Genomic DNA, 20434 nt, shown 5'->3' on the forward strand with positions numbered 1-20434 from the left:
CTCTGGATATGACCCACATGCTGAAACATTGTATATTCCCTTTTATATATTTATATAATTTTATGTATTTATGTATTATTTATTTTTGGCTTTGCCGGGTCATTGTTGTTTCATGGGCTATCTCTAGTTGCAGACAGCTGGGGCTACTCTCTAGTTACAGCTTCTCATTGCAGTGGCTTCTCTTGTTGAGGAGCACAGCCTTAGTTGCCCCACAGCATGTGGGATCTTCCCAGAGCAGGGATTGAACTCGTGTCACCTGCATTGGCAGGCAGACTCTGCCACTGGGCTACCAGGGAAGCCCTGTACATTCCTTTTATATAAAATATAATGATCCAAAGTATGTAAAATGATCCCAAAAAGATCTCAATAGAGTTATCAATTGATAAATATCACTGGCTTTCTGGTTACCCTTTAAACATGAAAAATCTTTTAAGAAAAATCTTAAGAAAATTTTCTCTTACATAATTATTGTGTCTTTTGATACTTCTTTAATACAGCTCTTTAATACTGGAAGGTGTTGAACCACAGAGTACTTGTGAATTAGAAGTGGATGCTGTAGCTGCTGATATCTTAAATCGATTGGACATTGAAGGTATATACACAGTTATTCTTTTTTTTTTTAACACAGTTATTCTTAATGTATATTTTTATTTTTAAAAATCCATGACCAAAGAATGGAAAAAGTATGGAAGAAAACATCACTAGGGAAGTGAAATTAAAGGAAGATGTAAAATATTATGAAGATTTTTTTTCTGTACCCCTGATGAGATAGTCATTTTTTCATTTATGCTTTATTCATATGAGTTTGTTTGTATAGACATAAACCTAAAGTAAGTGTGACACTAAATAAATAAATTAGCCATTATAAAAGAATTTACTATGCTCTGCCTTCTTCAGAGAAGGCAATGGCACCCCACTCCAGCACTCTTGCCTGGAAAATCCCATGGATGGAGGAGCCTGGTGGGCTGCAGTCCATGGGGTCGTGAAGAGTCGGATACGACTGAGCGACTTCACTTTCATTTTTCACTTTCATGCATTGGAGAAGGAAATGGCAACCCACTCCAGTGTTGTTGCCTAGAGAATCCCAGGGACGGGGGAGCCTGGTGGGCTGCCGTCTAAGGGGTCGCACGGAGACGGACACGACTGAAGTGACTTAGCAGCAGCAGCAGCCTTCTAATTTTTTATTTTCAGATTATGTACCAGGGAGGGGACTTTTGGGTCTGTTGACTATCATCAAATGTTTGAATCTTATTCACTTGCTGGAGTTTTAGGGAACTAGTAAGGAAACTAAAAAGGGAGTAATATAGTAAATGTAGGTTGGGATAATTTGTTTTATTACACAGAATAGGTAATTGTTTTTCTTCAAGGCAACATTTATTTTTTTTTTAAAGTATGGATTTCTCTTTTTTTAAACAAGTATTTTTCACTTTGACCCTTGTCATATTGAAGTATTATTGTGATTACAGCTCAAATTGGTGGAAACCCTGGTCTACAGGCCATATGGGAAGATGAAAAGCAACGGCGAAGAAATAGAAATGAAACTTCTCAAATTAGTCAACCTGAATCACAAGGTACAAGCCTAATGTATTCTGATGATATTTTTTTAACTGGATATTTTAATGAAAAAGTACAAGCCATTGAATTTTTACCTTGACATTAGATTTTGCTTTCCAAACTACATTTAAATTTTCTGCATATTTTTCTTCCTATTTTCATTATTCTTCGCGTCCAAAGTGTCACTCATTGTCTCTTATAAGAAACTGACATCTTCATTGGCCTTGGTTTTCATTCTACCCTTTTCTCCTTTTTCATTCTCTAGTATGTTTTAACCTTGGCATTTCCAAATGAGCTATAGAATACTTACAGAAGAGCATGAATCCCAACTTAGAAACACTGTTTAGTTCATTAAGCTTTGAAAATGTAACCCGTGAAATTCTGTCCCCAAATTATTTCTCTGGGTATATCATAAATTCTGACTTTGACTAACTTGTACATCTCCAAAGAAAATACTAATTTGATTTTTTACTAAACTTTGGTACATTCAAAAAGAATTGGAAGAAATTTTTAAAATGCGATGGATACAACAAATTATTAAACAAAGGTAAAAGAATAGAAGACAATTTAAAAGGCAAATGTATTTGGAATACAGTAGTAAGCCTACACTAAAGTTTAATTAAAATTTGTGTTATAATCTCATGGACACTAAAAATCCTTTGATAAATTTTGAATGCCTTTTATGCCTTTTAAAATAGAAATATTTTATAAAGGGAAAATTTCTAGGTTCATGGTATGTGATAACATTTTTAGATAGAAAATAATGTTTTTGTTTTATATTTAATTTATAGAACTTAATCTTGAAATGACTTTAAGTGCTTAATTTTATAGCTTCAGTAACAACCATTTCTTTTTTGCTTGATTTATAATAGGACTATTTTTAGGTGGTGTTATTTGTGTCATATATAGGAAATTGCTACCATTTTAAAAGATACTCTAGGAAAAAAGAAACTATTTCATTCATTTGCTGTCTACATTTTTTAATGAACTTTTAAAATTCAAAGATCGCAGGTTTGTGCCAGCAACAGAAAGTGAAAAAAAATTTCAGAAGAGACTTCAGGAAATTCTCAAAGAGAACAATTTCTCTGTGTAAGTGGTTATTTATTATAGATCTCAGAACTAATTTTATTGCTTTATTATGTAGTTTGTTATAAAGGATATGTTTTAATTAAGCAGAACATTATCAGGATCTGTGGACTACAGCGATGGATCCCAGGAGTTCTCTGCTGAATTAACTTTGCACTCTGAGGTTCTGTCTCCTGAAATTCTTCCATGTACACCAGCTAATATGGTAGAAGTCCACAAAGATGCAGAGTTGAGCAAAGGTGAGGTTTTCTTGCAAGCATACAGAAAATACCATTATAGACATCCTGTGTATCTAGCACTGAGATATTAGTATTTAGTTGAGTTAGCTCATTTTTTTCCCTAAGAACTAAATATTGATGTAGCATAAACCTCTCTCTCATTCCTTTACCTTTTCTTAATCTCTAGAGGTAAGCATCATTCTAAAGTTGATACAAATTGTTAAACCATGTATGATTTTATATGTTCTTAGATAGGTATGTCCACAACAACTACTATTACTTTAGGTTTTAAATTTTACATAAATGGTGTCCTACTTACCATAGATTAAGCAACTTGCATTTTTCATTCAATATTATATTTTTTAGCAATTTAATTGAGGTGTAATTTACATGACAAAATTCACTCATTTCAAGTGTATAATCCAGTGATTTATGATAAATTTACAGTGTTGTACTAACATCTCCATAATTCAATTTTAAAACAGTTCCTTTACCTCAAAAGACCCTAACCCTAAATAACCACTAATCTACTTTATTGTCTCTCAAGATTTATCTTTTCTGGGTAAATCATGTAAATGAAATCATAAAATATGTGATCTTTTGTACTTTTTTACTTAGCATAACGTTTTTAGTTTTTTCCATACTGTAGATTTCTATCATTATTTCATTCCATTTTATCACCTAATTGTATTGCCTTGTACTGATATGTTTTATTGATTCATTCACTAGTTGATGAATGTTTTGAGTTCTTTTCACTTTTGGGCCCTTAAGAATAATACTGTTCTGAACGTTTATGTCTTTGTGTGGGTATATGTTTTCATTTTTCTTGAGTGGATACCAAGGAAAAAAATTGCTGGGTCATTTGATAAATTTGTGTTTAACTTTGAATAAATGGCCGAACTGTTTTCCTAGGTGACTGCACTGTTTTACATTCCCATCAGCAGTATATGAGGGTTCCAGAGACCTTACATTCTCACTAACACTTGTTATTATCTGTCTTTTTTTATATAGCCATCCTAGTATGTGTGAAATGGCATCTCATTATGATTTAATTATCATTTCCCTCATTAATAATGATGTTGAGTATCTTTTGTGTCAGCAGTAATAGCTTTGAAATCTATTCTCATTCTTACATGTTTGTAGGTCACTCATTTTAGCTGCTGATTAGCATTCTTTTGTAAGACTAAACAAGTTTATCTGATTCTCTACAACTCTTAAGATGGTTTTCACCTTGGCACTGTGGTTGGCAGTATCACATCTCATCTTATGGCCATGTGCAGGAGTTTCTCTGCAGAAGACATAAAGTATAATTCGCCAAGTCTTAGGGTGTATGTATTATTAAACTCTACCTTAGATAGCATCTGTTCTATCAGGGTTTCTGCAATGCAGTTAGCTTTTACATGGTTGGTAGTTAAGAGTGTAATGGAAGTTTTACTCAGAAGTTATGTTTTTTATGCAAACAATTTTTCTAAGCAGGGGAGTCAGAATAGCAGGAGTAGAGTTACCAACCTTCAGTAAGAAAGGAAAAGCCCTCTTTTCACTGCTGCATGGGCAGCAGAGGTATTCTTGACTGTATTAAACAGCAGCTAGAAATGAGCACCTACATCCATCTAGGGCTTCCTCCTTCTCTAAGAGTTGCATCCTAGCATTGTGCCCTCTGACTCAGAGCAAGTTACACCCTCTCCCAAGTATTTTAATGGCAGCCTTTTGGATCAGAGCTCTGCTTTGATTTGCTTTGTCTTAGCATCTGCTAGCCCCATCCTAATCAAAATGTATCCAGAATTTCCATACTACTATTTCCTGTGCATTTTTAATATCTACTATGACAGCTTCCCGCCACATTGAGCTGCCTGCCTGACTGAGCAGTTTATTTCCTCAGGTACCAATTATTGACTTTGTTAGTATTCTCGTTACAGAGTTGCATAAATTTTGTCTTACCGTTTAATTTTCCTTATAAGCTCCTTTTTAGTGCTCAGTTTTTCAGACTTTGAGGTATGTTAACAATAAAACTATCATATTTTATTACAAAATTGCTCTATGAAATGATTATACCTAAGTTTATATTCCCACAGAATGTTAGAGCTTTACTTCCCTGCATCCTCAACAATATTTGATAGTGGAGATGCAAAAATTTTTTGCCATTCTCATTCTTTAGAATCTGAATAGTTTAATCTGCATTTCCTGATTGCTGATATTTATAAGCATTTGGGTCTTTCTATCTGAGAATTGCTTATTCATGTTCTTTGCTCATTTTCTATTGCAGCAATCGTTTTCTTACTAATGTGTAGAAATTCCTTGTATTTTCTAGATATCAAGCCCTTGTTAGTATATTTATTGTAGAGATATTTTCTCCTTATCTAGATTTGTTGAACTTTATTTTTAGTCTTTTTTCCCATTTTCTTCCCTTTTTTAAAAAGAGTATTTTATGTGTCTTTTTAGCTTTATATTTAACAATTTTTTCCCTTTACTGTTTGGTTTTTGTACCTGATTTACAAGTCATTTCCTATCCTGCTGTAATGAAAATTTTCATCCTTAAGGTTTATGCGTGCTTACAGTTGGTTTTCCACATGTAGGTCTTCAATTCATCCTACATTTTACTTGTGTATATAGTAAGGATCTTACTGTATCTGTTTTTTCTAGGTATAAAGAGCTAGTGGTTCCAACACATTTATTGAAAAAAATTTGTTTTCACTGAATTCCCCAACCTCAGTTGTGTTCTCCCATGTTAATACCATACTGTTGTAATTACTGTTGCTTTGTAAGTATGAATGTATATCAGGGGCAGATCTCTGAATGGCTTCAAAATTGTCTTAATGACTCTTGGATCTTTTAAAAAGCTGTTCCATGTTAATTATAAGATCAGATTGTCTTGTTTCTGAAAAGAACTTTGTTGAGATTTTATTGGAAAGTTATTGAATTTATAGACTGATTTAGAAATATTTTAAATCTTTCTGTATACCAAATTATCTCATTTATGAACATGATATATTTCTCAGTTTATTTGGTCTTCCTTGTTTTTCAGTAAAGCTTTGTGGGTTTTTTGGTGAAAGTATTTAATATCTTTTGTTAGATATACACCAGGTGCCTCATAATTGTTGCTGTTGTGAATTTATCTTTCAAAAATTACATCTTCTAATTGCTGATATTAGGCTCTTCACTGACCTTGTGTGTTAGTCTTATATCCAACAACTTTTGTTAGTGTTGATAATTTATATCTGTTTCACTGGATTTTCTATGTAGAGTCATTATCAGAAAATAATTATTACTTCCCTTCCCATCCTTATACTTTTTTAATGTTTTAATGCACTGCTTAAGAACTCTACAATAATGTTAAGTAGAAATCATAAAAGCATTTTTCCTGGCTTTAAAGGGAATGTTATTGTATTTCATCATTAATTATGAAATTTACTACAGGATATTGGTAGATAAATTTTAATCAGTTAATTAAATAGCAATTAAATCTTCTATTTCTTGCTTGCTAAGGAAAATCTGAGTTTTTAAAAGCAAGAATGGATATTAAGTTTTACCAAATTTTTCTTTCTGAATTTACTGACACAGTCAGTTTTTCTCGTTTACTCTGTTAATATTTAGTTACATTAATAACATATCTAATGTTAAACTATCCTTGCACTCCTGAAACAAATTGTTGTTTGTCATGTGTGTTTTTTTAAGCATTGCTGTATTTACTTTGCTAATAATTTTGTTTAGGGTTTTTTTTTCTTCCAGGAATTGAGAAGCATTCATACTTTAACCCCATTAAATGCATTGTAGAGCTTTTCCTGTTTTTCACCTCTCCTTTCAAGAATTTTTATTGGAGTGATATAGTCTTGTTTTCAGAGATTTGATACATCTCACCTGTAAAACCATTCAGACTTACACAGGTTTTTTTGTGGCTTGATTTTTATGTGAGGGTGAGGGTAGTAAGGGCTTCCCTTGTTGCTCAAATGGTAAAGAACCTGCCTGCAATGCATCAGACCCAGGTTTGATCCCAGGGTCGGGAAGATCCCCTGGAGAGGGAATGGCTACACTCCTGTATTCTTGCCTGGAGAATTCCATGGACAGAGGAGCCTGGAGTCCATGGGGGAAATAAAGGGCGTGGATTTTAAACTATTAATTTATCTTCCTTAATTGTTACAGGTTTACTCAGATTTTTTATTTCTGTTTGAATCAGAGTTTATATCGTATTTTTCCTAAGAAACTATCCATTTAATCTGAGTTTTCCATATTTTTGGTATAAAGTTGCTCATAGTGTTCCTTTAATATATCTCTTTTACCTTTGGCACATCCCCTTTTATTTCTAATGTAATTTATTTACTTTTTCTCGCTTTTGTTGTGATCATTCTTGCCAGTCTTATCTATTTTGTAATTAGTTTTAAAACCTGCTTTGTTTTCTCTGATCTCAGTTTTGGGGTTTTGGGTTTTGTGTTGTTGGTTTTTTTTTTTTTGCTTTGGGATGACCTTTTTTTTGTAGTTTCTTCTTTGTTCTTTCATCTTGATTAAACACTGTAGCTATGTCCTGGGATGTTTTAAAAACATTTCTTCTGGAGCTTCTAACTCTTCCTTTAAAAACTGTTGAAAACATTGATTTTCAAGTCTGAGTATCAGAAGCAGAAAAATAGAATCCGCATGGGGAAGAGAGTGGTCTATGTGGGGAAACGTGTGAGTGTTTATTTCTGAGCTCTGTATTCTGTTTCATTAATCCATATGTCTGTTTTTGTGCCAATCTCATGCTGTTTTGATTACTGTAGTTTTGTAATATTGTCTGAAGTCTGGGAGAGTTATACCTCATGCTTTGTTATTTTTTTTCTTAAGGATTGCTTTGGCAATTCTGGATCTTTTAGGAGATCCAGAATCTATATCCAAAGTATAAATTTTAGGCTTATCCTAGTTCTGAGAAAAACTCATGGGTATTTTGATAGGTAATGCATTAAATATATTGATTGCTTTGGGCAGCATGGCCATTTTAACAGATTTAATTTTTGTAATTTAAGAGCATGGAATATCTTTCCATTTCTTTAAGTTACCTTCAGTTTCCTTTATTAATGTTTTATAGTTTTCAGCATATAAATCTTTCACCTCCTTGGTGAGGTTTATTCCTAAATATTTTACTTTTTAATGTGATTTTAAAAGGGACATTTGTTTACGTTCCCTTTCTTTTATTGTTAGTGTAAAGAAATGCAAGCAGTTTCTGTATGTTAATCTTGTATCCTCCTACCTCGCTGTATTTGTTTATCAGTTCTTATAGTTTGTGTGTAGAGTCTAGGGTTTTCTATATATCATGTCATACCATCTACATATAGTGACAGTTTTACCCCTTCCTACGAATTTGAATACCTTTTCTTTTGATTTCATCTGATTGGTGTTGCTAGAACTTCCAATACTATGTTGAAGGGAAGTGAGGGTTGGCATCCTTGTCTTGTTCCAAATTTTAGGTGGAAGACTTTAAACTTTTCACCATTGAGTATTATATTGGCTGTGTGTGTGTCATAGATAGCTTTTAGTATGTTAAGATATGTTTCCTCTATACTCACTATTGTAAGGGTTTTAATCATGAAAGGATGTTGAATTTTATCAGATACTTTTTTCTGCATCCATTGAGATGATCATATGGTTATTATCTTTTCTTCTGTTGATGTGGTAGATCACATCGATTGATTTATGTATGTTGAATGATCCTTTTGACCCTGGGATGAATCTTAATTGTTCATGGTATATGATCTTTTTTAATGTGTTGTTGGATTCAGTTTTCTAATATTTTGTTGAAAATTTTTATATCTATATTCATCAAAGATACTGCCCGTATTTTTTGTTTTTTTGTTAGTGTCTTTGTCTGGTTTTGATATCAGGGTAGTGGTGGCTTCGTAGCCTATCTTTGGAAGTATTCCTTCCTCTTCAGTCTTCTGGAATAGTTTCAGAAAAATTAGTATAAGTTCTTCTTTGTATGGTTGGTAGAATTTGCCTGTGAAACCATCTGGTTCTGGACTTTTGTTTGTAAGGAGTTTGTTGTTGTTGTTTTTAATTACAGATTCTGTTTCGTTTCTAGTGATTGGTTGGTCTGTTCAAGATCTATTTCTTCTAGATTCAGTTTTGGAGAGCTGTATGCTTCTACAAAGTTATCCATTTCTTCTAGGTTGTCTAATTGTTCATCGTATTGTCTTACGGTTTTTTGTTATTTCTGTGGTATCAGTTGTATTTCTCTTCTTTGATTTCTTATTTTATTTGGATCTTCTCTCTTTTTATCTTCGTGAGCCTTGCCAGAGGTTTGTTAATTTTGTTTACCCTTTCAAAGAACCAGCTGTTAGTTTCATTGATTTTTTTTTTTTCTAGTTTTTTGAATCTCTATTTATTCCCTCCCTGATCTTTATTACCTCCTTCCTTCTGCTGACTTTAGGTTTTGTTTGTTCTTCTTTTTCCAGTTCTTTTAGGTGGTGGATTAGATTATTTATTTCAACTTTTTTTTTTTCCTTAAAGAAGGCCTATATCATTATGAACTTCCCTCTAAGAACTTGTTTTACAGATTTTAATGTACAGTGACTTATCAGGGTAATATAACTGTACAAACTAGGTAGTTGGTTTAGTGAAGAGATTGTAAATATTTAGTGATCACAGTTTTAGGGTTTTTTTTTTTTTCTTTGTGACTGGTTAGATTTCCTGTGGCTTTCATTAAGTTTATTATGTTTTTATTTAACATATATCACTAACACTTCAAAATTTTAAATAGGTTTACATTGTAATGTTTCCTAATTTACACAAATTGTAAGCAATTTCAGATTTAGGTCATTTACTTTAATGTTTTTGTATTCTTTGTCCTCTTAAGGTCACACTAGACCCAAAGTGGAGGAAGCTCTTATTAATGAAGAAGCAATTTTGAACCTCATGGAAAACAGTCAAACTTTTCAGCCTTTGACCCAAAGACTGAGTGAGTCACCAGTTTTCTGTAAGTAACTATTCTATCATAAATTTTCAGTATATTAAATCAACAAAAGTGCATATATCAGGTATTATTTTTTCTTTTATTTGAAGAGGTTAAAGTTGCATGTTGAATAAATTCTTACTCAGCATAAGAAGGAAATTTTGCATTAAGAGAAGTGTAGTTTCTTCTTTTGTTTTCCATACAGCTTTTTCTGTTAAACAATTGGGAAAGAAAATAATTCTCTTTTTTTAAACTTCACTTTGGTTGGAAGAGAACTATACTGCTTTAAGGGGAAATGTGTTTATTTTGAATTAAAATTCTTCAAAGTACAGTACATTAATAAAATACCATGATTGATTCTTTCTTAATAAGTCTCAGAAATTTCCCTGGACCACAGCTTTCAAGCCATTAATTCTTGACTAGAGTAGGTACATTTCCATAAATGCATTTTCATTAATATTATAAGCCATTTACTAAATTTCATTTCAATAATTTAGTCTAAATTACTGGTATCTTTTTCAGAAATGTTTTTAAATTTTCATTGCAAAAAGTGAAATATCATTGAATTTCCTGCATCTTGTTTTGCTTGGTATAGTGATTTTATGTTTCTTGCTCACTTTGTTTTTCCATTCTTACTGTATCAAATGAGGTATAGCATCAAATGTGATCCTACTCCTCCACAGTATCCTCTCTCTGTTATTTACATTTTCATTTGAGTGGAAGATTAATTGAATGACTAGGGACAATATCAAAATTACTGTACACAGTCATGTTTCACGAACATTTTATATGGAGGTAGGTAACTTTTTTCTTTTCTAAATGAATGACATGACATACATAAAAAGAAATGATCCAAAGACCACATCTAAAATTTAGTTTGAAGTTTATAATGTAAAATGTTTTATTTCTCTGAGTAAATAAATGTTATATGCCTAAATTATATTTTAGTTATATAAAGTTAAAGAAATCAAAAAAGAGAGAGGTGTATTCTTCTTTCATCATTCTAAGTGAATAAAATGTATTACCAGCTGATACAATTTCACTTCTCTAAAGTTGAAAAAAATACAGTCTCAATGTTAGTCAAAGATTTGAGTCAAATATATATAAATCATTTGCTAATATTAACTTTTTTCAAAGTATGAGTCAGGAAAAATAAACTGCAATTCTAGGTTTAATAAATGGATTTTTGCCAAAATAGCCTCCATAAGCAAATTTCAATTTTGCCTTATATTTGGTAGCATGACTGACTAGTTTCTTCGTTGTCAATAAAGAAAACCTGAAACTTAATATATTCCCCATTTACTAAACTATTATATTTTGCAGAGAAAAAGGTTGTGTACAAGATTAGAACAGCCTCCTTCTTCATGATATTTTTTTTTAGATAATAACTTGTTCAGTTCAGTTCAGTCGCTCAGTTGTGTCCGACTCTTTGCGACCCCATGAATCACAGCACGCCAGGCCTCCCTGTCCATCACCAACTCCCGGAGTTTAATCAAACTCATGCCCATCGAGTCGGTGATGCCATCCAACCATCACATCCTCTGTCGTCCCCTTCTCCTCCTGCCCCTGATCCCTCCCAGCATCGGGATCTTTTCCAATGAGTCAACTCTTCGCGTGAGGTGGCCAAAGTATTGGAGTTTCAGCTTCAGCATCAGTCCTTCCAATGAACACCCAGCACTGATCTCCTTTAGGATGGACTGGTTGGATCTCCTTGCAGTCCAAGGGACTCTCAAGAGTCTTCTCCAACACCACAGTTCAAAAGCATCAATTTTTTGGTGCTCAGCTTTCTTTATAGTCCAGCTCTCACATCCATACAATGACCACTGGAAAAACCATAGCCTTGACTAGACGGACCTTTGTTGGCAAAGTAATGTCTCTGCTTTTTAATACGCTATCTAGGTTGGTCATAACTTTCCTTCCAAGGAGTAAGCGTCTTTTAATTTCATGGCTGCAATCACCATCTGCAGTGATTTTGGAGCCAAAAAAATAAAGTCTGACACTGTCTCCACTGTTTCCCCATCTATTTGCCATGAAGTGATGGGACCAGATGCCATGATCTTAGTTTTTTGAATGTTGAGCTTTAAGTCAACTTTTTCACTCTCCTCTTTCACTTTCATCAAGAGGCTTTTTAGTTCCTCTTCATTTTCTGCCATAACGGTGGTGTCGTCTGCATATCTGAGGTTATTGATATTTCTTCCAGCAATCTTGATTCCAGCTTGTGCTTCTTCCAGCCCAGCATTTCTCGTGATGTATTCTGCATATAAGTTAAATAAGCAGGGTGACAATATACAGCCCTGACATACTCCTTTTCCTATTTGGAACCTGTCTGTTGTTCCATGTCCAGTTCTAACTGTTGCTTCCTGACCTGCATACAGATTTCTCAAGAGGCAGGTCAGGCGGTCTGGTATTCCCATCTCTTTCAGAATTTTCCACAGTTTATTGTGATCCACACAGTCAAAGGCTTTGGCATAGTCAATAAAGCAGAAATAGATGTTCTTCTGGAACTCTTTTGCCTTCTTGATGATCCAGAGGATATTGGCAATTTGATCTCTGGTTCCTCTGCCTTTTCTAAAACCAGCTTGAACATCTGGAAGTTCATGGTTCACGTATTGCTAAAGCCTGACTTGGAGAATTTTGAGCATTGCTTTACTATCGTGTGAGATGAGTGTTAATTGTGTGGTAGTTTGAGCATTCTTTGGGATTGCCTTTCTTTGGGATTGGAATGAAAACTGAGCTTTTCCGGTCCTGTGGCCACTGTTGAGTTTTCCAAATTTGCTGGCATAGAGTGTAGCACTTTGACAGTATCATCTTTCAGGATTTGAAATAGCTCAACTAGAATTCCATCACCTCCACTAGCTTTGTTTGTAGTGATGCTTTCTAAGGCCCACTTGACTTCACAGTCCAGGATGTCTGGCTCTAGGTGAGTGATCACACCATCGCGATTATCTGGGTCGTGAAGATCTTTCTTATACAGTTCTTCTGTGTATTCTGTGTATTCTTTATTATTTTTTTTTAGATAATAACTTGTAGTAGGATATAATTCACATATTGTAAAACTAACCTTCTAACTTGTACAGTTCGGTGGTTTTCAGCATTTCATGTAGTTATGCAATCATTTTCACTGTCTGATTACAGAACATTTTTATCACTCTAAAAAAGAAACTCCATACCCATTTGTAGTCCAGTCTGTCTTTTCCCTCCTCTCAGCCTCTGGCAACCTCTAATCTGTTTTCTAATCTCTTTTGCTAGATTTACCTGTATTGGTCATTTCATATAAATGGAATCATATAACCTTTTGTTTCTGTATTCTTTGCACTTAGCATAATGTTTTTAAGGTATATATGTTTTCATGTTGAGGTATATATCAGTGCTACATTTCTTTTTACTACTGAATAATGTTGCATCATATGGCTATAAACCATATTTCATTTCTCTGTCCTTCAGTTGATGGATATTTGAGTTGTTTCTACTTTTTTGGCTATTGTGAGTAATGTGGCTATGATTATTCATGTATAGGTGTTCGTGTGGACACATGTTTTCACTTCTTTGGGTATATACCTATGAATGGAATTACGGGGTCTCCTGGTAACTCTCTGATTACCATTTTAATAAACTGCCAACGTTTTTTCCCCCAGAGCAGCTGCACCATTGTACAGTTTGACCAGCAGTATATGAGGACTCCAATTTTTTCACATATTGTTAACACTTGTTATTATCTGTCTTTGATTTTAGCAAACCTAGTGCATATGATATGATATCTCAGTGGTGGCCTTCAGGAAGTAATGCTATTAATCACTTTTAAAGCTTTCCTGTGTTTTTCAATTACAGGTTTTGTTTGGTTATCCTGTGAGCTAAATAAACCTCAAATGAGGGATAAGGTGTTCACATGTTTCACTTAGCATTAATTTGTATACTTATTGTATATTTTATATTTATTATGATCATTTGTGATTATATTTCATTTAGTGCTCCTCAGCCTTACTTAAGCAGTAAGAGTTCGAGCAGCTTGTTAACATGCAAATTCCTTAGTCTTGCCTCAGAAATTCGAATTCAGTAGATGTGAGATGGTGTCTTAAGAGTTTTCTTCTTAATAAGGACACAGAACCATTCTAGTACAGGTAGTCTAAGGGTCACACTTTGATGGAAGAACTATATCAATACATAAATCTCTATACCAGCTGCATTCTTTGAGCATGTGCCAACATATATGATTCTTATTGTTTTACATATAATTGATCTGAATTATTGAATTATTTAGAAAATTTAAGTTATTTGTTGGCAATGCTTTACTTGTTTTATAGTGGACAGTAGTCCTGATGAGGCTCTGGTACATCTTCTTGCTGGTTTGGAAAATGACGGATATCACAGGGGAAGAAATAGGATGCCATCACAGTGTCGTTCCTTTGGAAACAGTAAAAATCCTCAAAATAGCGATGATGAAGAAAATGAACCACAGATTGAGAAAGAAGAAATGGAACTTAGTTTGGTGATGTCTCAGAGGTGGGACAGCAATATTGAAGAACATTGTGCCAAGAAGAGGTAACTTTTTAGTTGTTTCAGTTCCTTTAATAACTTTCTGTCATTATCAGTGTTCTTTAATCAGAAATTCTTACTATTATTCATAATAAAAAGCACTGTATAACCTAAATTGACTTAAATCTCTTTTAAATAGTGCCTTGTTTCTAATGTGGAATAAACTTCATATTCCAAGTGAAATGAAATTTTGGTACATTTAAAAAGATTAAACCTAACTTTTTTCCCCATTATTATTGAGGTATAAGACATACATGACTCTGAATTTTTTATGTACAGCATAAAGATTTGATTTATGTATATTGTGAAATGATTACCACAGTAGTTTTAGTTTACATCCATCATCTCATAGATACAATAAAAAGAAATAGGAGATACGCGTGTTGAATGTAGAAGGATGGCACTGATGGACCTATTTGTAGGGAAGCAATGGAGAAGCAGATATAGAGAAAAGGCTTAGGGACACAGTGAAGGAAGGAGCGAGTGGGACGAATTGAGAGAATAACATAGAAATATATACATTGCCAAATGTAAAACAGATAGCAAGCGGGAATTCTCTTGTGTGACAGAGAGCTCAGCCCAGGGCTCTGTGAGAGCCTAAACAAGTGCAGTGAGACAGGAGATGGGAGGGCGTTCCGAAGTGAGGGCAGTCACCTGGGGGTGAGTCATGGTGATGTATGGCAGAGGCCAACACAGTACTGTACAGCAATTGTCCTCTAATAAAAGAGAAACGAAACAAGAAATGGATTATTTCCTGTAATTTGAACGGTTACGATTTACCCTCTTAACTTTCATGTATGTCATGCAGCAATGGTAACATAGTCACTATGTTGTATATTATATTGCCTAGTCTTATTTATCTTATAACTGGAAATTTGTATTGTTTGACCACCATGCTTAAATTCATGCTCTCCCCATACACCTAACTTAGAAATCATCTATTTATGTACACAGTATCAATATGTGTGTCCTAAATAGGACAAAATAGAAGTGCCTCCTTATCTCAGAAACTGAAAAAAGAAAGCCCACTTTCTGATATTTTGTTGTTAGTTGTATAGAGATGCAATGAATTTCTTTATATTAATTTTGTACCCAGCGGCTTTACCACATTCATTGATGAGCTCTAATAGTTTCTGGTGGTGTCCCTAGGATTTTCTGTATGTAGCATCACATCATCTGCACACACTGAGTTTTACTTTTGCAATTTGAATTCCTCTTATTTTTCTTCTCTGTTGTGGCTGAGACTCCCAAAACTATGTTGAATAAAAGTGGCAACAGTGGGCATCCTTGTCTTGTTCCTGATCTTAGAGGAAGTGTTCTCAGCTTTTCATCATTGGGTATGATATTAGGTGTGGGTTTGTCATGAGTGGCTTGTGTTATGTTGAGGTATGTTCCCTCTGGACCACAACAAACTGTGGAAAATTCTGAAGGAGATGGGAATACCAGACCGCCTGACCTGCCTCTTGAGAAATCTGTATGCAGGTCAGGAAGCAACAGTTAGAACTGGACATGGAACAACAGACAGGTTCCAAATAGGAAAAGGAGTATGTCAGGGCTGTATATTGTCACCCTGCTTATTTAACTTATATGCAGAGTACATCACGAGAAATGCTGGGCTGGATAAAGCACAAGCTGGAATGAAGATTGCTGGAAGAAATATCAATAATCTCAGATATGCAGATGACATCACCCTTATGGCAGAAAGTGAAGAAGAACTAAAGAGCCTCTTGATGAAAGTGAAAGAGGAGAGTGAAAAAGTTGACTTAAAGCTCAACATTCAGAAAACTAAGATCATGGCATCTGGTCCCATCACTTCATGGGAAATAGATGGGGAAACAGTGACAGGCTATTTTTTCAGGCTCCAAAATCACTGCAGATGGTGACTGCAGCCATGAAAAAAGACACATGCATGCTCCTTGGAAGAAAAGTTATGACCAACCTAGACAGCATATTAAAAAGCAGAGACATTACTTTTCCAACAAAGGTCCATCTAGTCAATGCTGTGCTTTTTCCAGTAATCATGTATGGATGTGAGAGTTGGACTATAAAGAAAGCTGAGCGCTGCAGAATTGATGCTTTTGAACTGTGGTGTTGGAGAAGACTTTTGAGAGTCCCTTGGACAGCACGGAGATACAACCAGTCCATCCTAAAGGAAATCAGTCCTGAATATTCATTAGAAGGACTGATGCTGAAACTGAAACTCCAATACTTTGGCCACCTGATGTGAAGATCTGAGTCATTTGAAAAGACCCTGATGCTGGGAAAGATCAAATGCAGGAGGAGAAGGGGATGACAGAGAATGAGATGGTTGGATGGCATCACCGACTCAATGGACATAAGTTTCAGTAAACTCCAGGAGTTGGTGATGGACAGGGAGGCATGGTGTGCTGCAATCTATGGGGTGGCAAAGAGTTGGACACGACTGAGCGACTAAACTGATGATGCTCCCTCTATGCCCACTTTCTACTGTTTCTATAATAAATGGGTATTAAATTTTATCAAAAGCTTCTTCTGCATCTGTTGAGATGATCAGATGGTCTATATTCTTCAATTTGTTAATGTGGCGTATCACATTGAATTGTGAATACTGAAAAATCCTTGCATTCCTGGGGTAAATCCTACTTGAATATGGTGTATGGTACTCTGTGTACTGCTGGAGTCATTTTTAAGTTTTTGTTGAGGATTTTTGAATCTATTTTTATTAGTAATACTAGCCTGTAATTTTCTTTTTATGTGGTATCCTTGTCTAGTTTTTGTATCATGGTGCTGGTGGCCTCATAGAATGAGTTTGAGATGATGGCTATTAACTAAAACTATTGTGGTAATCATTTCACAGTATATGTAAATCAAGCCTTTATGCTGTGCATCAAAAATTCATAGTCATTTGTGCCAATTATATCTCAGTAATAATGGAAAAAATAAAGTTAGGTTTAATCTCTTTAAATGTTCCAAAATTTTAAATATGACCTCAATCTCATATTTAACTTGCCTTCCTGTACATATCTATCTGTTGTTAAACTTTCCTAGTTTGGGCAGTGTTGTTATTTATCTGGAGAGCAGAACACTTTTTAACTGGCTTGCTTGCCTCTAGTTCTGCTCCCCGATAATAGGAGTGATAATTATGATTATTAAATGAACACTTCATGGGCATTTACAAAGGGAAGCAAAGAATATAAAGACCCTTTATGAGTTCAACTCATGCTCTACTGTCTTTATATCTTTTCAAAATATGGTTACTTAGGGAAATACAATAATCATATTGAGTCTTAATTTCAGCCAGATGTTTAACAAAGTCCTACATAACATCCTTTTCGATAAAAAAGATGGTAGTAGTGACTGATTAGATGGGTTCATAGGGAACTTGCATGATTTTGCATTCAAAAACCACTTAAATGCTTGCTTTGTGCCAAATGTCATGCTTGATTGAATTGAGATTGTCAGAAACATTGGAGATTGGTAATTCATTGGATGACAGAATATAGATTCAAAAATATCTTGAAACTGAAAAGATAACCTAAGGAGGTGTAGAGTCATAGGTTTTTTTGTTCAATCAGTCAGTTTCACAAATGTAGACTAGATAGACCTACAATTCATTCTAGACTTAAGAGTTTCTGTGGAAAAGCCATAAACTGTACTTTATTAAGAGCACAGTAAATCTGTAATGTTGTATGATTGCCAAAATAGTGAATTTAATTATTGACTACCAGATGTACCTGGGGGTAACATTTAGTAGTCTGACAGATTTTGGATTTTATTAGTAAAATAATTACAGTATTTATTTGATGTGTTGAAATCTTGCTATAATAACTTGGGTTGCTTCTTTTATATTTCAGCAAAGTTTGTTAACTATTCGATATTTTTATTTGATTGATCATGTGGCATTAATGAAGCATTTTTCTTATCTCCATATGTTTTTCTTTTGTCTTTGTTGTTCTTTCATTGTTTTATTTTGATAGTGTCCCTTTGATTCTTACCTTCAATCTGTTATTAGCATTTCTTCTACAGTTTCTTAGATTATACCTGGTTTAGCTATTTAAATTTTCATGCCCATATTAAGTAGATACGCATTCAAATATGTAACATTCTTGTAAAATCACCATCTTCTTATTCCCAGTAGTGCCAACATGTTTAAAATAATAGGCTTCATTTATCCCACAATGGTTTAATGTTTGTGTATTCATTGACTGGATCATTTCTGTGAAAATCATCCTGAGGTTAACCTTGGAAAAAATTCTTGAACATTTATAAAAGTATATTAGAGAACGATTGAAAGAAGTATAGTATATAGAATGGGAGTCATTTAATTTCTGCTTGTATATTGGATATTATATTCTGCCCCAAGTACCATATTTTAAGCATACTGAAAAAGTGAAGAGAAAGAAGAAGAACACTAGAAGGATTTGTGAGCACTATCACTTTTAAAGAACAGTGGAAAGAATAGATAATGTTTACTCTAATTAGAGAAGAATTATGAAACTAATGATAAAAATGCCTTCAAATATTTTAAAAGTTATCATGTGGAACATGGCATAGATATGCTACATATGGCTACACAGGACAAAGGCAGAAATGAAAAATTTTTGTATGATATAGGGAGAAAATTATTAACAGTTTGAGCCATTAATTTTATTTGGGAAAGGTTTAATGGAAAAATTATTCTGCATATAATAAAGTAATATTTTCAAGACAAGTGAAAGAAAAAGGTGTGGGTAGAAAGTAAGTTTGCCCATCCAGATGGAAGGGAAAATATCAAGCTATGATCTAGTGAAAAATGTAATTGGTAGGAGATAGAACTTATGGAGAGTATCCATCTGGACTTCACAGTCCATCTCCATTCCTCAGTAACCCTGCTTTTATAGCCACTGCTGGGATTGACTCAATACCTGTGCTGCTTCCTAGCCTATCTATCTGACCCCTTTTATTTTCTCTCTCAGCCCTGACCTGAATATCCCCTTGCCTTTTTGTTTGTTTTTTCTAATCATAATGTAGTAATTGTGTATCTATGGAGACTTCTTAGAATATCCCAAGATGCCACCTTTTTAGAAATTACCAGGTACTCACCTAAGCTGTTATATGTGTATATTTAATGATAATATAAAGGGGACAGTATAAGGAAGAACATAACTAGGTATGGTAATCCAAGATATTGTGGAACTGTGAATATAGGAATGATGGTATCTTCTAGCTCACATGAAAGGGATTGTAAGGTCTATTTACAATAACTTTTGATGGGGCATGATACCAAAGCAAAGTAAATCTGCTTTTCTTTTTAAAGTTTTAATTTTCAGATCTGCTTTGTTCAGTTTTACTAGTATAGTGTCAAATTAGGCAAATTATTTGAGTCTGAGATGATTTTTTCTAATGCTCATACCTCACTGATGAATCTTAATATTCCCTAGATCACTGTGCAGAAATACCCATAGAAGCTCAACAGAAGAAGATGATTCATCTTCAGAAGAAGAAATGGAGTGGAGTAATAACAGTTTGCTTCTAGCCAATCTTTCTATACCTCAGTTAGATGGAACTGCAGATGAAAATAGTGGTAAGTAAACTAGTCTACTGTGAGGATTTTGTTATTTAGGGGCTGAAAACATATTTAATTTTGAAAAATATAGTCACACACTCTACACATTTGGCTAAGTGAGACTATGACAGTACTGTTAGATTTTGTCTTTCTCAAAGATGTTTTCTTTTGAGAGAATGTAGATAAAGTATGTTTTTTCTCATTTCTAAGAGGATAGCTTTTATCAGTCACTGATTAGAGCTTTATATACTTTAATCAGTTTATCATAACATTTAAGCATAGAAAACTATAAGAAATATGCTTAGCTTATTTAAAGTGATAATGCAAAACAAGAGTGATAATGCAAAGATGTGTGTTACTTTATGGAAACTTTCCAAGGCAATGAGATTTTTTCCCTTATTCTCTCAAAAAGCATGAATATTGATACCATCTGTTTTTAACCAAAGGCATATGTGTTTAAAATAATGACTAATAGTCAAATGTAACTAACTCTCAATTATTCAGACTAAGATATCATCCTAATGATAAAAATGACCTTTCTGTTGAGTTAACTGTTTTAAACATACAAATGTAATTTCATATAATTTCTTTCATGGTGATAGCATC

At 33.9% G+C, this 20434-nt stretch overlaps 1 protein-coding gene across 3 annotated transcripts in view; it reads left to right on the top strand.

Moving 5' to 3' along the window:
• REV3L (REV3 like, DNA directed polymerase zeta catalytic subunit) overlaps positions 1 to 20434 on the top strand; it is a 176732-nt gene that overhangs the window by 82131 nt on the left and 74167 nt on the right. For 2 of the 3 annotated variants that reach the window (XM_043890411.1, XM_043890413.1), the window contains 7 exons: positions 498 to 592; positions 1467 to 1571; positions 2559 to 2643; positions 2728 to 2879; positions 9676 to 9795; positions 14073 to 14310; positions 19704 to 19846. In XM_043890411.1, the coding sequence (XP_043746346.1) occupies positions 498 to 592; positions 1467 to 1571; positions 2559 to 2643; positions 2728 to 2879; positions 9676 to 9795; positions 14073 to 14310; positions 19704 to 19846 (938 nt within the window). The remainder of the gene's footprint in view (positions 1 to 497; positions 593 to 1466; positions 1572 to 2558; positions 2644 to 2727; positions 2880 to 9675; positions 9796 to 14072; positions 14311 to 19703; positions 19847 to 20434) is intronic. The other variant, XM_043890412.1, reaches the window with a different exon arrangement.

The sequence above is a fragment of the Cervus elaphus genome, chromosome 28 (genome assembly GCF_910594005.1).
Source record: "Cervus elaphus chromosome 28, mCerEla1.1, whole genome shotgun sequence".
Taxonomy (NCBI): domain Eukaryota; kingdom Metazoa; phylum Chordata; class Mammalia; order Artiodactyla; family Cervidae; genus Cervus; species Cervus elaphus.